This window comes from Oreochromis aureus, linkage group 2 (genome assembly GCF_013358895.1).
Source record: "Oreochromis aureus strain Israel breed Guangdong linkage group 2, ZZ_aureus, whole genome shotgun sequence".
NCBI lineage: Eukaryota > Metazoa > Chordata > Actinopteri > Cichliformes > Cichlidae > Oreochromis > Oreochromis aureus.
The window spans coordinates 18,781,348-18,805,801 of NC_052943.1; the positions used below are offsets into that span (position 1 = coordinate 18,781,348).

General features: G+C 37.6%; 1 protein-coding gene across 2 annotated transcripts in view; it reads left to right on the forward strand.

Annotated features, from left to right (window-relative positions):
- The window catches only part of glra4a (glycine receptor, alpha 4a), a 56,170-nt gene that overhangs the window by 18,823 nt on the left and 12,893 nt on the right, over nucleotides 1-24,454 (forward strand). The window contains exons 2-5 of one of the 2 annotated variants that reach the window (XM_039620264.1): nucleotides 19,162-19,286; nucleotides 20,239-20,306; nucleotides 21,490-21,713; nucleotides 24,131-24,213. In XM_039620264.1, coding sequence (XP_039476198.1) covers nucleotides 19,162-19,286; nucleotides 20,239-20,306; nucleotides 21,490-21,713; nucleotides 24,131-24,213 — 500 coding nt within the window. The remainder of the gene's footprint in view (nucleotides 1-19,161; nucleotides 19,287-20,238; nucleotides 20,307-21,489; nucleotides 21,714-24,130; nucleotides 24,214-24,454) is intronic. The other variant, XM_039620262.1, reaches the window with a different exon arrangement.

Below are 24,454 nucleotides of genomic sequence, written 5' to 3' on the forward strand. Positions count from 1 at the left end.
TACTAGAGAATGTTTCTGACGTTATATTGTCTTTTGTTGCAGACACCAAGTGCTGAGGTCCTGTCTCAGCCTCATACAGACCAATCGGTGAGTGACTTACCCACTTCATTCTTCCAACAGGTTACACATCATGTTTTTGTATTTGGTATCAAGTATATGTGTCAGATGGGCCTAGTGCATAAATGAAATGCACTTTAATTGTATTAAAACAATCAGTTTCAGTCAAAGTTAACCAAAATCAACATTAGCATTAGGAGAAAGTAATTGTCTATACCATTTGTTAGTCCAAACTTTCCCTTTAAGCATCAGCGTGATCTTTATTCTGACTACATTTGATATTTTTGTCCTTTTACACATGTTTTTGTCCATTTAACCTCCTGCTGATCAGTTTACATGATTTAATTTCTGGGGAAATAGATGGCTTTACATCAGTGTTGGGTTTAGAGCTTTTATTGACAACAGCAGGAGAAGTTAGAAGTCAGGAACATGAACTCTACATGTGTTCAGTCGTCATGTCCTCATATTGTTTTAAGCTGTGAAGGACATGAGTGTGTTTCAGTTGCCTTCTTCATGTGGTTGGACCAACAACTCTAGTGTGTGTTACACTGTCCTCATATTGTTGGTAGCAGAACTGTACAGTGTTAAGTTTCTTTAGAATCTGGTATAAGGAAGTCGGATCCTTCTGTAATAATGTTCACTGCTACAAATATGATCTGTAGTTAATTATCTAGTCGGGATTTATCCTAGAGAATGTTTCTGACGTTATATTGTTGTCTTTTGTTGCAGACACCAAGTGCTGAGGTCCTGTCTCAGCCTCATACAGACCAATTGGTGAGTGACATACCCACTTCATTCTTCCAACAGGTTACACATCATGTTTTTGTATTTGGTATCAAGTATATGTGCCAGTTGGGCCTAGTGCATAAATGAAATGCACTTTGATTGTATTAAAACAATCAGTTTCAGTCAAAGTTAACCAAAATCAACATTAGCATTAGGAGAAAGTAATTGTCTATACCATTTGTTAGTCCAAACTTTCCCTTAAAGCATCAGCGTGATCTTTATTCTGACTACATTTGATATTTTTGTCCTTTTACACATGTTTTTGTCCATTTAACCTCCGCTGATCAGTTTACATGATTTAATTTCTGGGGAAATAGATGGCTTTACATCAGTGTTGGGTTTAGAGCTTTTATTGACAACAGCAGGAGAAGTTAGAAGTCAGGAACATGAACTCTACATGTGTTCAGTCGTCATGTCCTCATATTGTTTTAAGCTGTGAAGGACATGAGTGTGTTTAAGTAGAAGTCCTCATATGGTAGGACCAGTGATTGTAGTGTGTGTTACACTGTCCTCATATTGTTTTAAGCTGTGAAGGACATGAGTGTGTTTCAGTTGCCTTCTTCATGTGGTTGGACCAACAACTCTAGTGTGTGTTACACTGTCCTCATATTGTTGGTAGCAGAACTGTACAGTGTTAAGTTTCTTTAGAATCTGGTATAAGGAAGTCGGATCCTTCTGTAATAATGTTCACTGCTACAAATATGATCTGTAGTTGATCATCTAGTTGGGATTTATACTAGAGAATGTTTCTGACGTTATATTGTTGTCTTTTGTTGCAGACACCAAGTGCTGAGGTCCTGTCTCAGCCTCATACAGACCAATCGGTGAGTGACTTACCCACTTCATTCTTCCAACAGGTTACACATCATATTTTTGTATTTGGTATCAAGTATATGTGTCAGATGGGCCTAGTGCATAAATGAAATGCACTTTAATTGTATTAAAACAATCAGTTTCAGTCAAAGTTAACCAAAATCAACATTAGCATTAGGAGAAAGTAATTGTCTATACCATTTGTTAGTCCAAACTTTCCTTTAAGCATCAGCTTGATCTTTATTCTGACTACATTTGATATTTTTGTCCTTTTACACGTTTTTGTCCATTTAACCTCCCGCTGATCAGTTTACATGATTTAATTTCTGGGGAAATAGATGGCTTTACATCAGTGTTGGGTTTAGAGCTTTTATTGACAACAGCAGGAGAAGTTAGAAGTCAGGAACATGAACTCTACATGTGTTCAGTCGTCATGTCCTCATATTGTTTTAAGCTGTGAAGGACATGAGTGTGTTTAAGTAGAAGTCCTCATATGGTAGGACCAGTGATTGTAGTGTGTGTGTTACACTGTCCTCATATTGTTGGTAGCAGAACTGTACAGTGTTAAGTTTCTTTAGAATCTGGTATAAGGAAGTCAGATCCTTCTGTAATAATGTTCACTGCTACAAATATGATCTGTAGTTAATTATCTAGTCGGGATTTATCCTAGAGAATGTTTCTGACGTTATATTGTTGTCTTTTGTTGCAGACACCAAGTGCTGAGGTCCTGTCTCAGCCTCATACAGACCAATCGGTGAGTGACATACCCACTTCATTCTTCCAACAGGTTACACATCATGTTTTTGTATTTGGTATCAAGTATATGTGCCAGTTGGGCCTAGTGCATAAATGAAATGCACTTTGATTGTTTTAATACAATCAGTTTGAGGAAAAGTTTCCCAAAATCAACATTAGTATTAGGAGAAAGCAATTGTCTATACCATTTGTTAGTCCAAACTTTCCCTTAAAGCATCAGCTTGATCTTTATTCTGACTACATTTGATATTTTTGTCCTTTTACACGTTTTTGTCCATTTAACCTCCCGCCGATCAGTTTACATGATTTAATTTCTGGGGAAATAGATGGCTTTACATCAGTGTTGGGTTTAGAGCTTTTATTGACAACAGCAGGAGAAGTTAGAAGTCAGGAACATGAACTCTACATGTGTTCAGTCGTCATGTCCTCATATTGTTTTAAGCTGTGAAGGACATGAGTGTGTTTAAGAAGAAGTCCTCATATGGTAGGACCAGTGATTGTAGTGTGTGTTACAATGTCCTCATATTGTTTTAAGCTGTGAAGGACATGAGTGTGTTTAAGTAGAAGTCCTCATATGGTAGGACCAGTGATTGTAGTGTGTGTTACACTGTCCTCATATTGTTTTAAGCTGTGAAGGACATGAGTGTGTTTCAGTTGCCTTCTTCATGTGGTTGGACCAACAACTCTAGTGTGTGTTACACTGTCCTCATATTGTTGGTAGCAGAACTGTACAGTGTTAAGTTTCTTTAGAATCTGGTATAAGGAAGTCGGATCCTTCTGTAATAATGTTCACTGCTACAAATATGATCTGTAGTTGATCATCTAGTCGGGATTTATACTAGAGAATGTTTCTGACGTTATATTGTTGTCTTTTGTTGCAGACACCAAGTGCTGAGGTCCTGTCTCAGCCTCTCATACAGACCAATCGGTGAGTGACTTACCCACTTCATTCTTCCAACAGGTTACACATCATATTTTTGTATTTGGTATCAAGTATATGTGTCAGATGGGCCTAGTGCATAAATGAAATGTACTTTAATTGTATTAAAACAATCAGTTTCAGTCAAAGTTAACCAAAATCAACATTAGCATTAGGAGAAAGTAATTGTCTATACCAGGGTGCCCAATCCCAGTCCTCGAGAGCTACTGTCCTGCAGCTTTTAGATGCATCCCTACTCCAACACAGCTGAATCAAATAGTTGGATTACCAATTCGGCATGCCATCAAGTCTGGCAAAGGCCTGATAACGAGCCATTCATTTGATTCAGGTGTGCTCGAACAAGGACGCATCTAAAAGCTGCAGGGCAGTAGCTCTCGAGGACTGGGATTGGGCACCCCTGGTCTATACCATTTGTTAGTCCAAACTTACCCTTAAAGCATCAGCTTGATCTTTATTCTGACTACATTTGATATTTTTGTCCTTTTACACATGTTTTTGTCCATTTAACCTCCCGCTGATCAGTTTACATGATTTAATTTCTGGGGAAATAGATGGCTTTACATCAGTGTTGGGTTTAGAGCTTTTATTGACAACAGCAGGAGAAGTTAGAAGTCAGGAACATGAACTCTACATGTGTTCAGTCGTCATGTCCTCATATTGTTTTAAGCTGTGAAGGACATGAGTGTGTTTAAGTAGAAGTCCTCATGTGGTAGGACCAGTGATTGTAGTGTGTGTGTTACACTGTCCTCATATTGTTTTAAGCTGTGAAGGACATGAGTGTGTTTAAGAAGAAGTCCTCATATGGTAGGACCAGTGATTGTAGTGTGTGTTACAATGTCCTCATATTGTTTTAAGCTGTGAAGGACATGAGTGTGTTTCAGTTGCCTTCCTCATGTGGTTGGACCAACAACTCTAGTGTGTGTTACACTGTCCTCATATTGTTGGTAGCAGAACTGTACAGTGTTAAGTTTCTATAGAATCTTGTATAAGGAAGTCGGATCCTTCTGTGAATAATGTTCACTGCTACAAATATGATCTGTAGTTGATCATCTAGTCGGGATTTATACTAGAGAATGTTTCTGACGTTATATTGTTGTCTTTTGTTGCAGACACCAAGTGCTGAGGTCCTGTCTCAGCCTCATACAGACCAATTGGTGAGTGACATACCCACTTCATTCTTCCAACAGGTTACACATCATGTTTTTGTATTTAGTAATCAAGTTTATGTGTCAGTTGGGCCTAGTGCATAAATTAAATGCACTTTGATTGTATTAAAACAATCAGTTTGAGTCAAAGTTTCCCAAAATCAACATTAGCTTTACTTTTTGTGAAGATCTTAGGAGAAAGAAATTGGCGCACCATTTGTTAGTTCTAACTTTCCCTTTAAAGCATCAGCTTGATATTTATTCCTACTAAATTTGATATTTTTGTGTTTTTGTGTTACATTGTCCTCATATTGTTTTAAGCTGTGAAGGACATGAATGTGTTTTTGTAGCCTTTCTCAATTGGTAGAACCAACAACTCTAGTTTGTGTTACATTGCTCCTTTAAAGTGCTCCAGTAGAAAGCAAGGTTTAAGAACATTTTGTATTCACATTATAAACTATAAACTAGAATATTTTCTATCTTTTCTTGCATTCACATTAAGATATTTTCTTTTGTTTCCATTTATGACAGCTGGGAAGGTGAGAAGCAAGTGGACAAATGATGAAGTAAAGGTTGCTGCAAAGTACCAGGTAAAAGGAATGTGACTGCTGCTTCCAAGCAGAGCCGGCAGCTCGTAAAGGCAGAGACTGGGTTGCCATAAAGTACTACATCCACAACAGGATCATTGCATTAAAAGAAAGATGCAAGGAAAAAAAAACAAACCAAGAGAGATACTTTGTTGCTTCCACAGTTATGTCAATATTGTAGTTTTCTGTATTGCATTGTTCTTACTCATAAATCTGTGGTTTATGCTGGGTGCTTTTTCCAATTAAATGATAAGAAAGGCAGATAATGTTCCACGTTTTTATTGACATGAACATTCACTACAAAATGAATTAATGCATTACAATATTAAGACTTAAAAAGTAGACTGACCACATTTGACCTATGTCTTTTTTAAGTCTCTACACAGCTCATATTTACTGTTTTATTAACACATAAATGTCTGATATTTCTGTCAGAAGTTACCCGACTGGTGAGCATTACTATTGTGCATCCATGCCTATTATATTGTAATCTCAAAAGGAGCCAAGCTTAAAAATACAGAACCTACCCTTACCTGGTCCTTATAAGTCATATATACTTGAAAATTATGTGTTTCCATGGGCTTCACAATTCACCTAAACATGAAATATCAGTGTGTGACCTTATGGTACTCATAAGTCACATAAACCTGACAGTGTCCTCACAAGTAGCATTAAATTCAGGTTTGACCAAAATTTCACCCTAGCCAAAATCTCAACAGATGGGCGTGTTCCTGGAAGCATGGGTCAAACTTTGTGTGATTCCCATGCCTCTAGGACCTTCAGAAAGGCACGTTCCCATTTGTCACATTTTTGTCATAGGTCCTGATATTTCACGAAAACACGTATGTGTGTGTGTGTGTGTGTGTGTGTGTGTGTGTGTGTGTGTGTGTGTGTGTGTGTGTGTGTGTGTGTGTGTGTGTGTGTGTGTGTGTGTGTGTGAGTTAGGGTGGGAGATTTCAAATTCTTTTTTACAGTCTCTCTCATATCACTCTGCATTTTAAGAAATGTGTGTTGTTTCACTGGTAGGAAACATGGTGTAAAACCTGGCCAAACATTGTGAATAATACAACAGGAAGATAAAGAAATTAATATGTGAACAGTAAAAAATTATAGATAACCCAATAAAGAAATAGTACAGTAGGAATTAAAACTTTGATTATTATTATAAAAAAGCCTCTCTGTAAAAATTATTCTTTGAGTTATTCAAATGTAGAAAGTTTTCTAACCTCAATTCCTCTGGTAAAAAGCTCCATATCTGTGTGGCTCTAACGGATGAGGTGGGCTGTGAGAGCAGTTAGGAGGGTCAGACCTGAGGAAAGCCTGCAGCAGTTTGGTTCATAGGGTCTGACTAAATCTGTAATTTATGTAGGAGTGAGACCATGTAAGGCATTAAAAGTTTCGAGTTTCAAGCAGAATTCCTAATGTTGATTTGGGAAGCTGAATATAAGGACTTTGGTTTGTGCTGCAAGAAAACACAGATTTAATTTTTATTGTGTAGAAGAAGAAACTTTTGGCTGCCTCCTTATGGGGATCCACATGTTTGATTTTACACAAATGTTGCAGTGGATTCCCTTCCTCATGAAACCCGCCCATTCATTTAGACTTGGGAGCTGCACTAAGGGTAGACTAGATGCTGGGTTTGCGTCTCCGCCTGGTTTTGGACCAGGAAATGCAAAAACTACCATACCATGGAACCCCTAATATCCATACCAGCATGTATGTTTACACAATGTTTTAATCATAGCCTTTCAGTAGTTCGTAGCAAACCCAATTTTACCAAATAAAGTCAAAACAGCATAAGAAGTATTGTCCTCCTACATTTTACTACACCCTAAGTCACATACAATCAGTAAAGGAGAATCTGTCAGGTGGTAAAGGTGGTTGAGAGCGTGGTTGAGAAAGATTACAGCTGTATTTGTCAGATAACCCAGCGTAAGGGAGTCTCTCCTCTTCAGCAGCATGAAATAAGGGAAGTTCACTTGCAGAGTCCTATATAAGGACCCTATATAATTCTCCTATACACTCAAAGAATTACTGTGTGTTAAGGCTTACTTTTGCTCTCACATGGTAAGAATCAAATTACAAGAAATGACGTTTCATCTGGTAAGGAAAAAGCTTCCTGAGATGCTTTGATGTCAGTAGGTTTTCTGCCTTTGCTGTAACCGATCCAATAGGGTCTTCAACCATCAGTTTTCAAAGAAAGAGCTCTATATTGATGGTTGGACTTACTGTATGTGTCCATTATGTGACACTTTGTGATGTAAGTGGCCCATTTACCCTAAGTGGCCTTCATGTGACTCTCTTCAACGGAGTAGAAAGCTGCTTCAAGGGTAAAGCAACATTGTTCATATACCTCCACAAATCTGCCTTGCTAGCGGACATTTTTTTTTTTTCTCTCCACACACACACTGATGAGATGACTAGTTGTCCTTGACAGGAGAAGTAGAGTATTAAACTGTAATGGTATCATAGTGTGCTTAAGTTTAAAAAGGAAATCTTTGCTGAGGAGAGCACAACAGTGTGAGCTTTTGAAAGGTGTTTGTGTTAATCCCAAGGATATTCTGTGTTATGTTGGCGCGCTGTTTCTTGGTTGCTCCTTGGAAAGAATGAATTTAAAAGAATCTGTTTTGAATTGTAATTGTTGTCTGAGGTCTACAGTAAAAGTAAAGAATGGAAAAGTTTAGATTATCTTCTTAGGTCTTTAGAATCTTATTTATTTTAATTATTATTGCACTTATTTAATCAGAGGGGAAAAGGTCTGTCTTTATGGATTCAAAGGACGAAGATCATTTAACGTGGATCTTACAGAAAAGTAAGATGTTGAACTGTTGAACTAACTTAATAAGCCCAGAGCCCTTACTCATTAAAAAGTAGATTTTATTTAATGGAGATTTTGAGGCTTAAGATAAATAAAATACTGTAATTAAGTTACTGGTTCAAATACATTTAGTAATATTGTGTACAACCCCCTAATGCAGTACTTTTAAAAGATGGAACAAGGCAACAAAAGAATAGAATAATTCATGCTGGAATTTAAACCATGTCTTTTTCGGTAACTGGTTATTTCTCCAAAATGACGTGAAACCCAGTTCTTGCAATTCGGCTGCATGCCTCCTACAGAAAGTCACCCGGCCTACCTGAAGTTGAGACATGTCACCTACTTAAAGAGGCCCTGAATTACTGGGCAGCTGAAATCTGTGGAAGAAATTTGGCTTAAATCTAAAGCGAGAGCGTTAAAAACACAGTTTTAGCCTTTGATATTTTGTGTGCAGTATATTTCAAGTGTATGCTCATATTTAGGGCGCCACAGTGGTGTTGATGGTGGGTCAAATTCAGTGGCCTCCGAATTGACTCGTGTATGGTTATTTTGCCTTTCTTTGCTAACCTCGTTACGGACTAGTAAAAGCAGTAAAGCAGGAACCCTTGTTTAATATCTAAATCAATAAAATGTCCAATGTTAAAAATTATTACCAGCATATCACATTTAAGACTGTCAAAAAAGTATACACAGTCTTTGAGTCCATTAGATCCCAGCCTGAGCCTCTAATTAACTCTTCCTCATTTTGTTGATTCAATCGATTGCCTGCCAGACATTTGTCTTCCCCTGAAAGGAGAGACATTTTAGTTTGTTTGCTGCAATCATGTTAGTGGGTCCATAGATGTCCCATGTTTAACTCTGAAATGGGACAACTATAATATTAATTGCTTGACTGAGTTACAATTACATTTAAATATTTATTTTTAAGCCCTTGATCATGAATTGGATAAGAGGAAGGGTGGATGGGTAAGTTTAGACATTTCCTATAGTTAAAATGTGTTTTACTACCAACATTTCTGAGATCAGCTTCTTGAAATGTGTCTAGGCAGATTGACTACGCCTTATTTTTATAGCCCATGTTGCCATCTTTAAAGTCACTTTTGAAAGTTAGTCTTTGCTTTGAAACTTGTATGTTTTTCATCATCTCTCTCTGTTAGTGATGTTCAAACTGTCATTTCAAGGTAAGCCAACTAATATTTCAAAAGCCTTGGTGATCATACCGGGATAAAATTTCCCAGTGAGATTCTGTAAAAAAATTAATTTTAACATCACGATGTTAAGGAGAATTTTTTTTAATTGATTATGTTTTTATGGTTCTCTTGGAGGGCACTGCTTAGATGACTGGCTTTATGCTCAAAAGATGTGCTTTTACCATGATTTTCTGTTTTTTACCTGGTGACACACACTCTTTTTAGTTATGCAAGATCGTGCTTTGTTCATGGTTATCTCAGTCCACACACTCACCTCAGAGCTTGCTAACCATCCATAATGGTGCTGGAGACGCATCTCTCTATCATACTGAGCAGACATCATGTGAGCTGAGCAAATTCGTTCTCACCTTGCCTCCTGACCACTGAGATTCCTTCCAGTTTTATTCATTTTTTTTTATGTCACTAGAAGCAACATTGTCTCCTCAAATAGTGTGCTAAATGGCGTGGTTCCCTCTGTATGAGAAGTGTTTGCTGATCAATAAATGCGTCACATAAAGGCTGTTAATTAACGTCAAAAGGCTTTCACTTTTCTTACTTTTTTTCTCTTTTTTTATTCTACAAGTTATTTGCTTCTCTCTCTCACAATGGAGTAATTAAATCCACCTGATAGGAAGACATAAAAAAGCACAACAGTGTATGTCAAACAGGATTAGCTCATAGTCTGTCTGAACTTGTTTTTCTTTAACAGGCTAAAGGATTACCATAGCCATATGCCTTTGTTCTTTACAAAAAGCTGCTAGACATGCAATGCTTGTCCAGCACCCCAAGAGGCTCTTGTGAATAAGACATCACCCCGGAAAAAGTGCACAAAGCAAATGGAGCAGTGCCTGAGTTGTCTCTTGGATTCGAGCCTCTGAGGAAATCTCACAGAGCCAGACTCTGCCTCTCTTGAGGGTTTTACAAATCTGTGAGAAAGAAAACATGAGGACTTTTCTATCTACCCTTGGCTTTGTACCATCTCATGTTTACTGAGGCATAATCAGTGATTTTAAAAATTGCAACATGAAAATTGTAGCCTGCAGTCAAAGCCTAACTATAGCTGTGGGAGGGCTGGAGCCTATACCAGCTTTTATAGCACCAGAGGCAGGGAACACCCTAGGTGTTGATGTGAGAGAAAAGGAGTTATATTTGCAAAATATATAAGAATACCAGAAAATGGTGTTTCATGAAATAAATATCATCTTTTTTGGGGGGGGGGGAATATCTCATTGTGTTGCTAACCTTTGCAGACTGTTATAATCAATTATACACTTTAATGGACATAAATTATGGGCTGCTTAAATAGTCCAAGCTAAAAAAAAAGTTGGTAATAAAGGCTAAAAACTAACTTTTCTTTGATTGATGTGAAATTATACATTAGCAGCACAGGTAAAATGACAAACTGATTTCAAAAAGCATTGCAAGGCTGCTCTCTATACGAGTGTGATTCAGAAAATCCCTGGTAGACCCAGCTCCACGGTGTCTTTGTCATGACGTTGTTGCTTCCAGCCAGCAGCTTGATCAAGCGAAACAGGCCAGCGGCTATGCCTACAACTTCCTTTCTCTTCAGTGTCATGTCCAAAATATGGGTCATGCAGAGTGCAGCTACTGTCTTTGTGTGTGTTTGTGAAAGTGCTGTGTGTTTCTGTGGGAAGATTTTTCTGTATGACAGTCTGCTCTGCCTTCTAAAACCTCACTTTATTATACAGATTGACAGCAAAACCACCAGCTTTTAGGCTTTTCTTTAAAAGCACAGGTGGACCATGACCAGGGCCAAGTGCACACTGACTCACACACTGTCCCTTAGCTTTCTTATGTCTTTCTTTTTTGCAATAACTGCTCTAGTTCCTAAGGTAAAATAGGAGGGCCAGCGCACTGTACTTCCCCCACAAAGAGTGACCTTTGAGAGATAATAATGAAATGATAACGAAACAGTAGTCAGAATTGTGAAAAAGCTTTAGTGCGCAGTCTAGTGTAGGGGGGGAAACACCATTACATCATCATCTTGATGTGGTTAGCAAATGGCTAATAAAAGAAAAAAGATTATGATAACTGGAAAATGAAATAAGGATAACAGGAAAAAGAAGCATCAGAGGATGTGATTTATACTGAGACCAATGAGGGCTGACACTTCTTTCCATATTCATACAGGTGCAGGCAGCAAATGGAAGACATTTATCATAACAGAAGAGTCTACAACTTGTAATTACGTGTTCAGCTTACATAGTTTGACAGTAGTCTACTTCTGTAAGAAATGAACTGGAGAGATTTCTGTTGCGTTGAGATCTCAGTTGAGTCGCTGCAGCAGTGAAGAGACGCACTTTAAATTCCTTCATTATGTTATCCAATTACCCTGCCCATTTGGCTACATAGAAAAATGCTTTCCCAACTTGCTAATTATTGCATTTTGTTACCTTGAATGCAAGACATGGTGAAGATGGAGATAAACATAGTGCTTTGAGCATGGCTTTTATCCTGCATTTGAACACAATCATTCAGCTATAAGAAGGTTCATAATAACGATATGAATTTCAATGTAACATACAGCAAATTATGTATATGACTCGGATCCAACTGCAGTGTGAAAATGAAGCCATGGTACGTTTCAAGTCCCCAGGCAGACGCATCAAGGCAAATCTTTTGCAGTCGGTATCGTCCCTTCTTTGTATCAGAAATCCTGCTAGCTCTGTTTCACAGAGACTGACAGGAGGCAATCCATGCTGATATCAGATGTTAGACCTGAAGAAGGTGGCTTGAATACAAAGTAGCTTGAAGAGACATCTGGGAAGATGGGTAGGTCTGAGGAGGCTTTCTGTTAGATTCATCTCTCTTGGGTGGGCCAAGTCAGTCCCTGGTTTATCGCAAGAATTGCCATTTTAACTTCTACTGTTGGAGACCTTTAGTTTGTTGATTAAGCTTTGGCCAGAGCCAACAGGAGGTACACACTGAGCAAGTTATATACAGTTAATCCATATTTTTAAATCAAAGTTCAATGCCTTTGGTAGATTTGAAAGATTGCCATTTGGAGTACCTTATATAAAGGTTCTAGGTTCCCAAGTTTTTAAAAGCAAGACTATATTCTGAAATCTACTCAAAAAAGAAAGAGAAACTTTTGCTAGATAATGTATGTGGGAGGAACAATTCATTCTGCCATGACATTTTGACAGCAGATGTTGCAATTAGGAGTTGGAGAGAGTGTAGATTCAGATTTAACGCAGCGTTATTCTCACAGATAAACGCATTATGTCATGAAGAATAGGATAATATATTTCCCACAGCTATAAATTTAAAGTCACTAGACAAGAATGCATTAGAGAACTGAAGATTAGTTGAGGGTGTATGAGAAAAGAAAAGCCTGGCTGTTAGAGTTCACTGTAGTAGAAACGTGATGTTAAATCTGTCATCAAGCCACAGCTCATTGTGTCCTTGTCATTACTGTGGCGATAGCTCGGAAACTTCAAGCTTCACTCCCACAAGATTAGAGATTGCATTACAAATGCAATGCGTGACAAAAGTTGTAATTTACTCGAGGTTATCGTGGATTAATACAAACTATTCAGTCAGTGGGTTTGCATTACACCTAAATATTTTAAGAAGATGTATATTATACCATGAGCATTTTGTTAAGCATGCTCGGCTTTGCAGCAAAACATAAGATTAGTTTGGAAGGTTGGAAACAAAAGCAAGTCTGTAGACATGTATTTATTGGTAATGACCCTGTCTGCTCTTGATGCACTATATATATATATGTCGTTGTGTTTAAAACTGGTGTTTATCACTTTCTGATCCAGTTAAATAATAGAGTACATTGTATTATCAAAATATAAGAATACACGGATTAGTATTGTTCTTTTCTCCAGGCCCGCTCCATACATACTGAAGATTATTTCAACCAAAAATTTCAGATTTGAATTGCCACAAATTCTTAGTCCAGGTCTTTTGCTGTTAAACATATTTCATGCCTTTCTCTCGTTCTCTTAAGAATGGCTTCTGGACATCCACCCTTCCATTGAAACCATTTCTGATAAGGCTTTGAACAATAGATAGATAGATCAACCGAAGAGCCAGATGCATCTCTCAGGTCCTGAGTCAAGCCTTTTGCTGGATTTTTTTTTTTTTTTTTTTTTTTTTTTTAACCTATTTCTTAAAGGCATCTTGCATTAAAACACAAGTGTAAGATCCCGGTGATGTCCTGATTAAGTGACAAATCATCTGCTATAGGATGCTCTGTCGGTACCTGTGTTTTCATACTCAAGGTGTTATAGGATGGCAGTGGTCATGTCATTGAAGATAAATGTGCAAGGTTAAATTACAGTGTGCTCCAAATCCCATTTCCCAATGTGCCTATTGATCAAAAAGCAACAGCAGTAGCCATAGGCCATCTCATACAGTGGTGTAAAGACAAGGGCTGCACAGGCCATTAAAAACAAAAAATGGCATGTCATTGTATTTCCATAAAGCACACCATTTTGATAAGATGCCTGTCACAAGCTTGAATGATTTCTGTGGTTTGGTTGGCCTGATAGAAAGTTCTGTCAATTATCTAAGAGGTATTAGATCAATACATGAGGCTCAAGTAAATGTCAAGGACAAGTTGGCAAGTAGGAAATTAGAGCAATGTGGCAACAGGCAGAGAAAGCAATTTTCTTCTGTTTCCCATTATGCTAATGGGACTAGAAACTTAGTATTTCCATGTACTATATGAATATCTAATGGCCTTGATATCCCCCAGTGCTTCCTTGTTGGAAACCAGTGAACATCCATACTGTGAAAAGATGTGGTTTTCTGCATCTTTCTAATGAAAAAGTAATTAACAAAATATGTTTGAACTCCATGGGAAGACCCTCATCCCATCTGATTTGGTGCAATTTTTATCTGTTATATGAAAAATAAACTGATTGTTATTAAGTTAAAAAAAAAATTGAACATATTTGTTCAAAGTAGTATTTTTATGTGACAATTAGCGGATTTGTTATCTGTCTCTGAAATTAGTGGACAGCTTTCTATATCTCCTGAGGCATGGAGGCTATATGTCGTGAGAAAAAGAGGAATCAGTGAATTTTGCAGCTGTTGGTCTCTTGCTGACCTAGGCTCCCTTCCCCCTCACCCTACCCAGTCCAGTTATGTCCTTATAGATTTGAACTCTATGTAATATATAGAGAACGACAGCTCAAGCCTCTTTTATTTTACTGGATGTGCTGATGTCCGTTATAACTAAAGGATATGCCGTACTATAAATGCCTAGCATTTGTTAAGTTATGTAGCTAATCTTTTTGCTTGACCTGCATGACCTGCAACAGCAGCATATTCCTTTAAATTGTATCTATACTTTATAAACATCTTATAGATTAAATCCAGTTCCAACATTCAAAGCTGGTGCAGCAATGAATGTGCTCTTAATGCTGAGAGCTGGAATGTTAAGAGTGCAAGAGTCTGATTATTACAATAAGCTCTTCAAATTTAAAAAGCTTATACAATAATACAAAAGATCAATTTCTGATGCAAAGCCGTTAAACAAACAGCATTGTCCTGTTGTATCTCTCACAGATTTGTTAAAAATTAAACACTGTCATAAAAATTTGTTTAGCAGTCACTGTTGTGGAAACGAATGGGGTTCCTTATATGTGAATAAATAAATATAAAATGTTTTCTTGTACAGCTTGTTTTTAAAAAAGATAATTATTTGGATTTTTTTTTTTCACCAATTTTTAATTATTAATGTAATTTTAAGTAATATGAAAAAAGGTAGCGAGTGTCATCATATTCCAAAGATTTTCCCTGTAGCTTAACTACTTTGCACTGTTCTCTGTTGGGGTTTTTTTTTGTTTGTTTGTTTGTTTTTTAATATATACTTAAAACTAGTAAATGAATCTATATTCATACAACACTTCTCAAAATCTGTCTGTTTTGGGTGAGGAAGAACTGTAAAACAAAGCAACCCTGACTAACACTGGCCTTTACGTTGTTATCCGTAGACTTTTTGTTTGTTTGTTTTCCTGCACTGAGGGTCGTGTGTACACAAGATAACAGGATAATGCTTCGGTTACGTTGACCAAAACTAACGGCAACCTGAAGGCTTATTTATTTATTTTAGTTATTTATTTTTGTTGAAAGCCTGGTGGAGTGGAAAGGTAATCAAATGCTTGCTAGCTCTTCACCCCAGTTGTACTTACTTTGGGTACACATGGTTGATCTGATAAGACGCTCCTGGCAGGTTTGCCAAAACAGCTTGTATTCACTGATGTGAACTTGTGAGTTGAGGAAGATGCAGAAAGGCCTTTCAAACTGAAGAAGTTTTTTCATTTTCCATATTCATATAAAGCCTAAAATGTTTATAAAAGCAATAAAGCAAATTACCGCTTCAAAGACATTGAAACGTTTCTTACTGGCTACACTGTTATAACTATTTTTTCCCCTGCATCTAAATATGTGTGTATACAATCACCTTTTGGCTTTGACTTTAGCTTTGTTTTCAAAATCTAATAAAAAGTCACTCGCTAACGAGAGTGTCACAGCCAAAACTTGCTTTATAATGGAAGGAATGACTTGTTATTCTCAACAGCAGTCTGGCACAGATCCTCAAATGAAAGGGATGCAGGGGGAAGCAAAAGGTCAGGCTAATTAAATGTCAGCAAAGAGCATCTTAATAATTGAATCATTCAAACAAAGAACCACATAATTTAGTTTTTAAGGGTTCTGATGAGCCACTTGCAGCCTCTCTTGTAGTTTTATGGTCAATAAATTATTGTTTTGTACTATCTTAAGTTCAGTCTTTCCCAAAACCTCCAGCACTGCATCTTAAACATCTGTCAGGAATCATTAGTCGGAATGCAAGTGAGTAAATTTTCAAACAGTTGTATTTGTGCCAGAAACCTAAAGATAAAATTGTTTTGACACACTTGTAAATGGCTTAGGCTGTTTCTTCTTTCACCCTCTCAGTTATATAAGATCCTATTGTGACACCATAAACAATAGCAAGAAATCCAATTGGATATGCGTGAGGGTTGATAGAGAGGTGATGTTGGTCCCCGAGGGAAAACAAACCCACACATCCTCCTATAGCAGCGGGTAAGAAGTTCATCCATTGACCTCAAGAGTTTATTTATCCTATTACTCTTTAAATATTCTTTACTTTTGTGCTTTAAATGCACTTAAACTTTGTGTTCTCTGCATACTACATTTTCATTATGTTTGATCACCATCAGGAAACATTGTAAAACTACCAGCACCTTATTAACTGAGAAATCTCATACTGCCGTTTCCTGAGTGTATTTCCCCAACCATAAGCAGAAATTACTCTCAGTCAGCTCTATAACGTGGGGCTGTATTTCACTAGAAGTTTCAGTCTTAATAGTTGGCTCGGAGCACTGACGCATGCATAGTACAGTATAGAAATGGTGAAGCTTGTCCTATGAGCTAGGCTTACAGCGTTGTGGGGCAGACTGAGTGCCTTGACTGCAGTTAACCTCTTCATGATCTTTTATTTCCCAAAATGTCATGTAATAGCATCTTTTCTTTGATCATGAGCCATCCACATCAGAAGCATTCACGTGGCACTGCCAACACATGCTTGTTGTAGGGTCTTATTCTTTTTCTGTCAATATTTCTTCAAGATTAAAGAGTTTACTGTCACAGTCATTTGTCTTTGAATTCTTGTGACCACCTGTGAGAGAAAAATCACACTTTAGGCCAAACAGGATGCTTTATTGTTCTGTTGGTTTGTGAAAGGGACGCAACCCAAGACAGATTGTTTGTTGTTATCAGTGGCTTACTGCAAGTAAGAGTCTGACCATCAATCCATCCCCTTGTGCACCTGTTTGGGTTTGTAGCCAAGTGCTTGTGAGAGGGGAAAAAAAGATAAGAGAGGTGCGCGTATTACATCAGTGTTACTAGAGAGGAAGAAGTGCGTGGAATTATGGAACCAGTGAGAGTTGAGCTTTCACAAAAGACTGATATGTGCACATCTCCATATGAAAGCAAAAGAAGGGCTGCAGTGATAAGGCTTGTATGTTCATGGTCATGCTGTTTGGTTGTCAATGAATCCATCTAAACTCACTATGTATGCAAGGCAACAAGCTCAGTTTCCTTGTGGTACAGACACAGGTAAAATCAATGAGCACAGTAAAACTAGACTTACAGGGGTATAGAGTAGCTGTCAGGTTAGTTGCACTGTCTGTTATGCCAGAAGCATAGTGGGTAAGCACAACACAATATTCACTCTAAACATAAAAGTAAAAGAAATATACAAAGGTTAAAGAAGAGGTATAACAATTGCTAGAAAATTATCACAGAAAATAACACTTAATCAAATTGTATGTGCTGGTCTTTAAATAATAATAGCAAGTTGAGTACATTTGAATGATTTCATTAAAAAGTAAAGCTGAAAATGTTTGCCTGCTGCTTAACTCTTAAATCCAACCTTAAGTCAGTTTTTAAGCACTCAGCACTTTCTAACACTCCGATGGATGCATCGGGGCCACTTGGGCAACTTTGCTCGGTGATACTTCACCACACTGAGTGGAGGAATCTGGGCTCAATCACCGACCTTCCCATTGGTAGGCAGTCCGCTTTAGTATCTGAGCCATACTCACAGGTTTTGGAACAAGGAGTTCTTGTTCCAGTAACTAAATCTACACACAGTGATACAAACCCATTACTGTGTGTCTTTTCACAGTAAAAGATGGCAGAGCTGGATTATACATTTGAATCAGCTTCCTTATTTAAATCAAAGGGGACTGATGACAAAAAGCTTTCCCATTAAAGAAGCACCAGAAGTGAATGTTTGTCCCATTAATGACTCAGGTCATCTAAAAACAGAATGAGAGGGTGTAAAATTAAAGCTATTCAAAGAACAAAACAGAAGTGATGCATTCTTTTCACCCCACACACACTGCAACAGGAATAAGAGGAAGTGACTGTAGTGATTACCGTGCAGGCTATTTTCGGGTACAGTTGGTGTCCATCAGAACTGAGAATTACAGAGGCAAAATGTCACCATATGGAAATGAATATATCAGTCTGCAAAGGAATTTCAATTTTTTTTTAAATTCTGTAGAGAAGTATAAAATAAGTAATGGCACAAGTGGATAAATTGAGTCACAAATTGGACTTCTTGCATGCAGTAAACGCTAAACTGGCCACAGTGATCCATCACTAGAGCCCCTTTTTAAAAAATTCCTAATTGTAGTCTGTGCTATTGCAAATAATGCATATCTCAGAAAATATTGTCCCCAAAGTCTTCCACCCTGTAAACTGTAAAATGACTATGCAGTTTATGTGACTCCAAAGCAAAGAGCACAAGACTGGTAAATCAGACTGGTTCCAGACTTAATCAGGAAAACACAGGGTATCAACAATACTGTGCCTTCCAAGGGACTGAACCTGCCATCTGTACATAGCTTTAGATCTTGACAGAATCATGAACTGTTAACAGTTGTATCAAATTCATGGGGTGCAATATGCTGTGCTGCAGCCAGAGCCAAACAGAAGTCAAATCCAATGTGAACTGTTCTTTGCGTGTTCCTTAAGATATCCCCCTTTGTTACTCTTCCTCTTTTTCCTTTCACTCCAGGCTGTTGGTTATTCTTGTCAGTGGCTGCCCGAGCCTTACTGGAGCTCGTATCAACTCCTTCCTCTCCCCAGTGTGACATTCATAGCATTACAATTGAGCCATCAATCTGTCAAGCTTTACCCCTGCTAAGCCGCAAGCAGTGGGAGGCACAGAGGAGGGACAAGTTTACCTCTGCTTCTGTTTTGCTTCTCTGTAGTTAGGGTCTAACAACTTCAATAAGTCTTAGTCATGATGGGAAATAGATAAGCTTTTAGTTGCCAGCTGAGGCAAGCCATTCAGTTATCATTTTTCACCCTCATTTCGCATCTACTGCTGTGTTTTTTGCTGATGACTGACTTGCTGGCTTCATTAATTTTTTTTTTTTCTTTGCCCACAACCCCCACTGCTACCTCTCAGACATGCATACACTCCTTCACTACTGTTTTTCATATCCTCTCTCTTCTCTTTCTCTTTGTATTTGTTGCCCCCGTCTTTGCCTCTCCTCCTGGGTAATGTCAGACTGAGCTCCTGTAAGGAGGAGATAAAGCACCCCAGCAGACAAGAGCTTTCACCTTCTGACTTCCTGGACAAACTCATGGGGAAAACATCAGGATATGATGCACGGATCAGACCCAACTTCAAAGGTACAGCGTACGCCGTGGCAGACCGTCGCAGTAGCCCTCAAGAAAATCCCAGAGAAAGTACAAGCATTAGAAAACAAAGCAAACAGTAGCGAGTCTGTGCTGGGAAAGCTAAACAACTCGCCAAGCTCCTGTGCATTTGCTGTGTATGTGTCTTCACCAAAAGTGTAGGAAAATTCTAACATTTAAAGCTGTTCATATGCTTTATCCTATACTTCACTGGGATACCCAACCACTGTAATTTTGTCTCAGTATGGCCTTACTTCCAAAAACCAAAATTCTGTTACATACAAAATATTTGTGCAACACTGCTACCTGGATTTTCTAGAGAAGAAACAGTTTTAACCACCCACAAGTCACCAGGAGAGGATATGGGTTGATGGTGTGCATACAAAGCACCGGAGAGTAAGGTTATCATGTGTGTCCTCCACACATTGAACACCGCTCCACACAGTGTCAGGGTTTAAGCAACAAAATATTTTTCTTAATGTTGTACCTCTCTGTGGTGTACCTCAAGTCATCATTAACTTTTTCACTTTTAATTCCAGATGACAAGTACTTATTAGTGGAGTGTGTGACTCTAACTTTATAAAACATCCTTCCTGGGTTATGTAATGTAGACAGGGCTGAGCACTATTTTTTTTCTCAGATGCCTGACTATATTTGTTCATCCTATCATTATCTTTGTGGCCAGACTTTTACATGAAACTTTTAAGCTGTCGTTACACTGGCAGTGAGAGGAATAGCAGGAACTCCAACTTCGGAAGTGGAATTAGCATTGCATGCATTGCAATAACATTTTTAAGTCACAGTCACTGTAAGCGGATGAAAAGTAGTGGTACAGTGGATACATTTTCTATAGCCTTAGAAAATGCAAAGAGAAATATTCACAGTAGTGCTTTTTCATAAATCGTAGGGACAAGTGTGCATCTGTGTTCTTATTTCTTTTCCCCAGGTCCGCCTGTGAATGTCACCTGTAATATTTTTATCAACAGCTTTGGTTCAATCACAGAAACGACCATGGTAAGAAGAGCATGTACAAATATTACAAATTTCTTAAAAATGTAAGTTTTGCTTTTTCTTCGTTGCCCAGAAAATTAAATATTGTAAATACTCTTTGACATGATTATAGCAGCAGATTATGGTACAGTTGTATCTCTCTGCATGATTAATAATAAAAAATACTTAGATTTTCATTTTCCTTTTCTAACTTATTGGTTTCTAATCCTTTAAGTGCTGAAGCAATTTCTGTTTCCTGGAGCATAACAGTGCAACCTTCAGAGACCATTGGGGTCACTGACATGCTGATAATGAACTGTCCACTCTGCAATTAAAATGAAAAATTGAGAAAATGAAAGAAAAGGGAGAAGGGTGAAAGGACAGGAAAAATGGCTCCCCTTACATCTGCATTAACACTACAGTAAAGCAGTGAAGTGTTTAAGGGTATCTGGGGGACTTCCAGAGGTCCAAAGCTACAGTCAGGTTAACCCAGAAAACATTAATATTTTAACTGTATGACTTTTCTTATTTTTTTTCACTCGTTTGCTAGAATAAAAGAAAAAAAACTTAATAACTGCAACTGGCCACAGAGAAATTATGAATTAATTGTACTGATTAGATTTCTAATTTAATTACTTATGTATTCTGGCTGCAGGCCAGGCTGTGTTTGGTATATCTCCTTAGCCTGGCTTGAATTACCAGCTCACAGCGCAGTCTTTTTTCACCAACCCTGACAAATATGATGCAGCAAACAAAGATGAATTATCTGTAGTGACCTTAGTGCTTGCTCTTTCTTGTTAGGTGTGATATGAACATTTTTTTTAAATGTTCCATTTATTTGCTCAGTCTCCAGGGTTTTCACACATTTCACATTTCTCAAATGAAATCAACACGGATGATGTTCATTAAAGTGTGTTATTCTCATCATGAGGAAATATAAATTAGAAAAATTATATAGCTCGAATTAATGTTGTGTAAAGTTTCAAGCCGTACTCCATCCCAAGAGAATAACTTTCATCATACTTCTGTCTGGCATTGAGAAGTTCAGCTTCAATTCAAAATAAGAACGGACAAACAGTGACCCGTATCAGACTGATCCCAGAAACTTCTCAAACTACAGCAGAATAATCCACTTCTGAGTTTTCCATCTAACTGCAACCTCCCTTGATAATATATTTTCCATTAACTACCCTGCGTTCTTCCACAGGACTACAGGCTCAATGTATTTCTACGGCAAAAATGGAATGACCCTCGTCTGGCATACAGTGAATACCCCGATGACTCCCTTGATCTGGATCCATCCATGTTGGACTCTATCTGGAAACCTGATTTATTCTTCGCAAACGAGAAAGGAGCCAATTTCCATGAGGTCACTACTGATAACAAGCTGCTACGGATTTTCCAAGATGGCAGCGTTCTTTACAGTATCAGGTAACTAAAGATTATATTTCTAGAACAGCAGGACCACTGGTACTGGGTTATCTATTTATGTTTAGAAAACACTTTAATTTATTTTTTAACAACATGAATTTATTAAATTTCAGTCTCTAGCAGGTTTGGATTTGTGAGTGAGAGTCTGACCTGTAGATATTTTTTATTTTTCTCTATTTCTAACCATAAATCCCCTAAAGAGGGAATTATTTATGTGTGAAGTCCATTTAATTACATTCAGTTTTAGCTCAAGACTTTCTATTTTACTTCAGATTTTGTTCTGTCCTCTTTAGGCTTATGTTCAACATTACTGTACATACAACATATTCTAGACCAAGTTCAGAAAATGTTGAAATGCTGTGTAAAATGTAAATAAAAAGAAAATGTAATGATTTGCACATCTCATAAACCCATATTTTATTCACAATAGAGAACATGGTAAACATATCAAATGTCTGAAGTGAGAAAATGTGTTAAAGTGTTCATTTTAAATGTTTTGGCAGCAACACATCTCAAAGGTGAGACGGGGTCATGTCATGCAGATTCTTGGACTCTTTCTTGATATTATGTCTGTAGATGATTAGATATTTACAACCTTCACAATTTTACGCAGAGAAACATTATTCTGAAATTGTAAAGAATTTGCAGACTCAGTTTTTTGCAGATCGGTGAACCTCTGCCTATATTTAGTTCTTAGAAACTGTCTCTTAGATGCTTTTTGATGGTGACCTGTTTCCAGTTAACTTTATTAGTCACCAACTCGCGCAGCTTACTTTTTTTGCTTCTTTTTTTTTTTTTTTGCCCCGTCTGAATTTTTGAGATGTGTTGTACCAAATTCACAGTGAGCTTCTTTTTTTTCCATTAAATGCTACATTTTCTCAGTTCAAACACTGAATAGGTTTTCTTTGCTCTGAGTGACTAAAATATGGGTTTATGAGATTTGAAAATTGTTGTATTTTCTTTTTGTTACATTTTAAGCAGCGTCCTTTTTTTTTTTTTTTTTTTTTTTTTTTTTTGAATCAAGTTTGTATTTTAGTGAATTTTACTCAAACTATGTATATGCATCAGCAAATCATTATTCAACTTGGGTATTCCATTTCTGCTAAATGAAGTGAAGACCCCCAAAAAAAAAAAAAAAAAAAAAAAAAATTATTGCTAGCAGAGAAATGGAAAATAAATCCCACTCAAACATGACTTCTTAACTATAATATAGCAGATTGCTGAAATGCCAGTTACACTCATCTTACTGCATCTTTCCACCCAACCAGTGCATGTCTATGCGCACTGGAGGTCACCAAAATATTAATAGGGTGCAAACATGTCAAGTGGCAAGTGTGAGACGGAGTCTTTGATGCGAGTTTGTTTAATGACACTCTGCGCCAGATGGGAAATTTGCAGCCGACTTATTAAACGATTGCACGGGAGGAGGAGATGTAGTTTTACTCCGTGCTTGTGTGTCCCGAGTTCCCATTTTACAGCTTTAAACATGTTTGCAATTAAAACGCTGATAAAATGTACACAGTAGAAAACAATTTAATGACAAAAGTCTGTTCACGTTCAGTTATTATGTTGTGCAGTGATATTTATAATGTTTATATGTTTTCTTGCTGATCTTCCCATCATGAAATTACTATTTTACTGAGAAGAAAAACTTCTTTAGGAAGAGGGAGAGACACAAACATTGAAATCATCCATTGAAAACAGACTCACAGTATTGCAAATACGGATAATCGCCTCCTCATTCCACTGATTTACTGCATCTCTTAGATTTGCTTGCAAACTATGTTCGGTAATTATGCATCAAACATCTTTGTTCCCTCTAAGTGCATGACACAATTTAGGCAGCGAGTCAATCAGTGGAGTATTTGTAGTTTGTTCTTCTGCTGGTGAAAGAGATATTGTCATCATAACACAGTTGCAAATGGGTGCCTGAGTGTATATTGCTGCCGGCTCTTGTCTTGCCTCTGGGCAATGCATTACAGCAGGTAATTACAGAGCTTTCCTCCAGACAGACTCCCAAATAGCTCGCTCTCTCTTCTCTAAGAATCCTTGAAGGCTTAATGCATCAAAACAACAAATAAAAGTCGGGATGCCTACACCAATTACTTCTCTATTACTGTGGTGAGTGAGTGAGCGAGCGATCAAATGGCAGACAAATTCAAGCTGTTTTCCAATCTACTGTTTTTGAAAAAAAGATCCCCGTTTATTATTTTTATTTATTCGATTACTTTTTATTGAACATTTTCATACAGACTCATAAATTGCAAAACAAAGCAGCTGACGGTGATAAAGCCCCTTTTTAAAATGTTGTAATCGATCGTTTCTTCTTACGCTTCGTGTCTTTTCCTTGAGCTCTGTCGTGCCCTCTGACATCCTCTGCATCCTATTTCTTTTCCAATCTGTTTTTTCTATCTCAGGCTGACTCTTACCCTGTCTTGCCCTATGGACTTGAAGAATTTCCCAATGGACATTCAGACCTGTACCATGCAGCTTGAAAGCTGTGAGTTTTCATTTCCTCCTCTTCCTTTTGTTTCACTTCTCTTTTATCCTCCTTTGGTTTCTCATTTTCTGCATTTTGCCCTTTTCTACATTTGCCTTGCTGTATGCCAAACCTGTAATTGCTTCATATATGTTTGTGCATATTTCTAATCGATATTGCTAATATGATTGTTACTCAAGCTGGTGTTGACCATTTGCTGTATTATTTCACAGAAGGAGCAATTGTCCACATATTCCTTAAC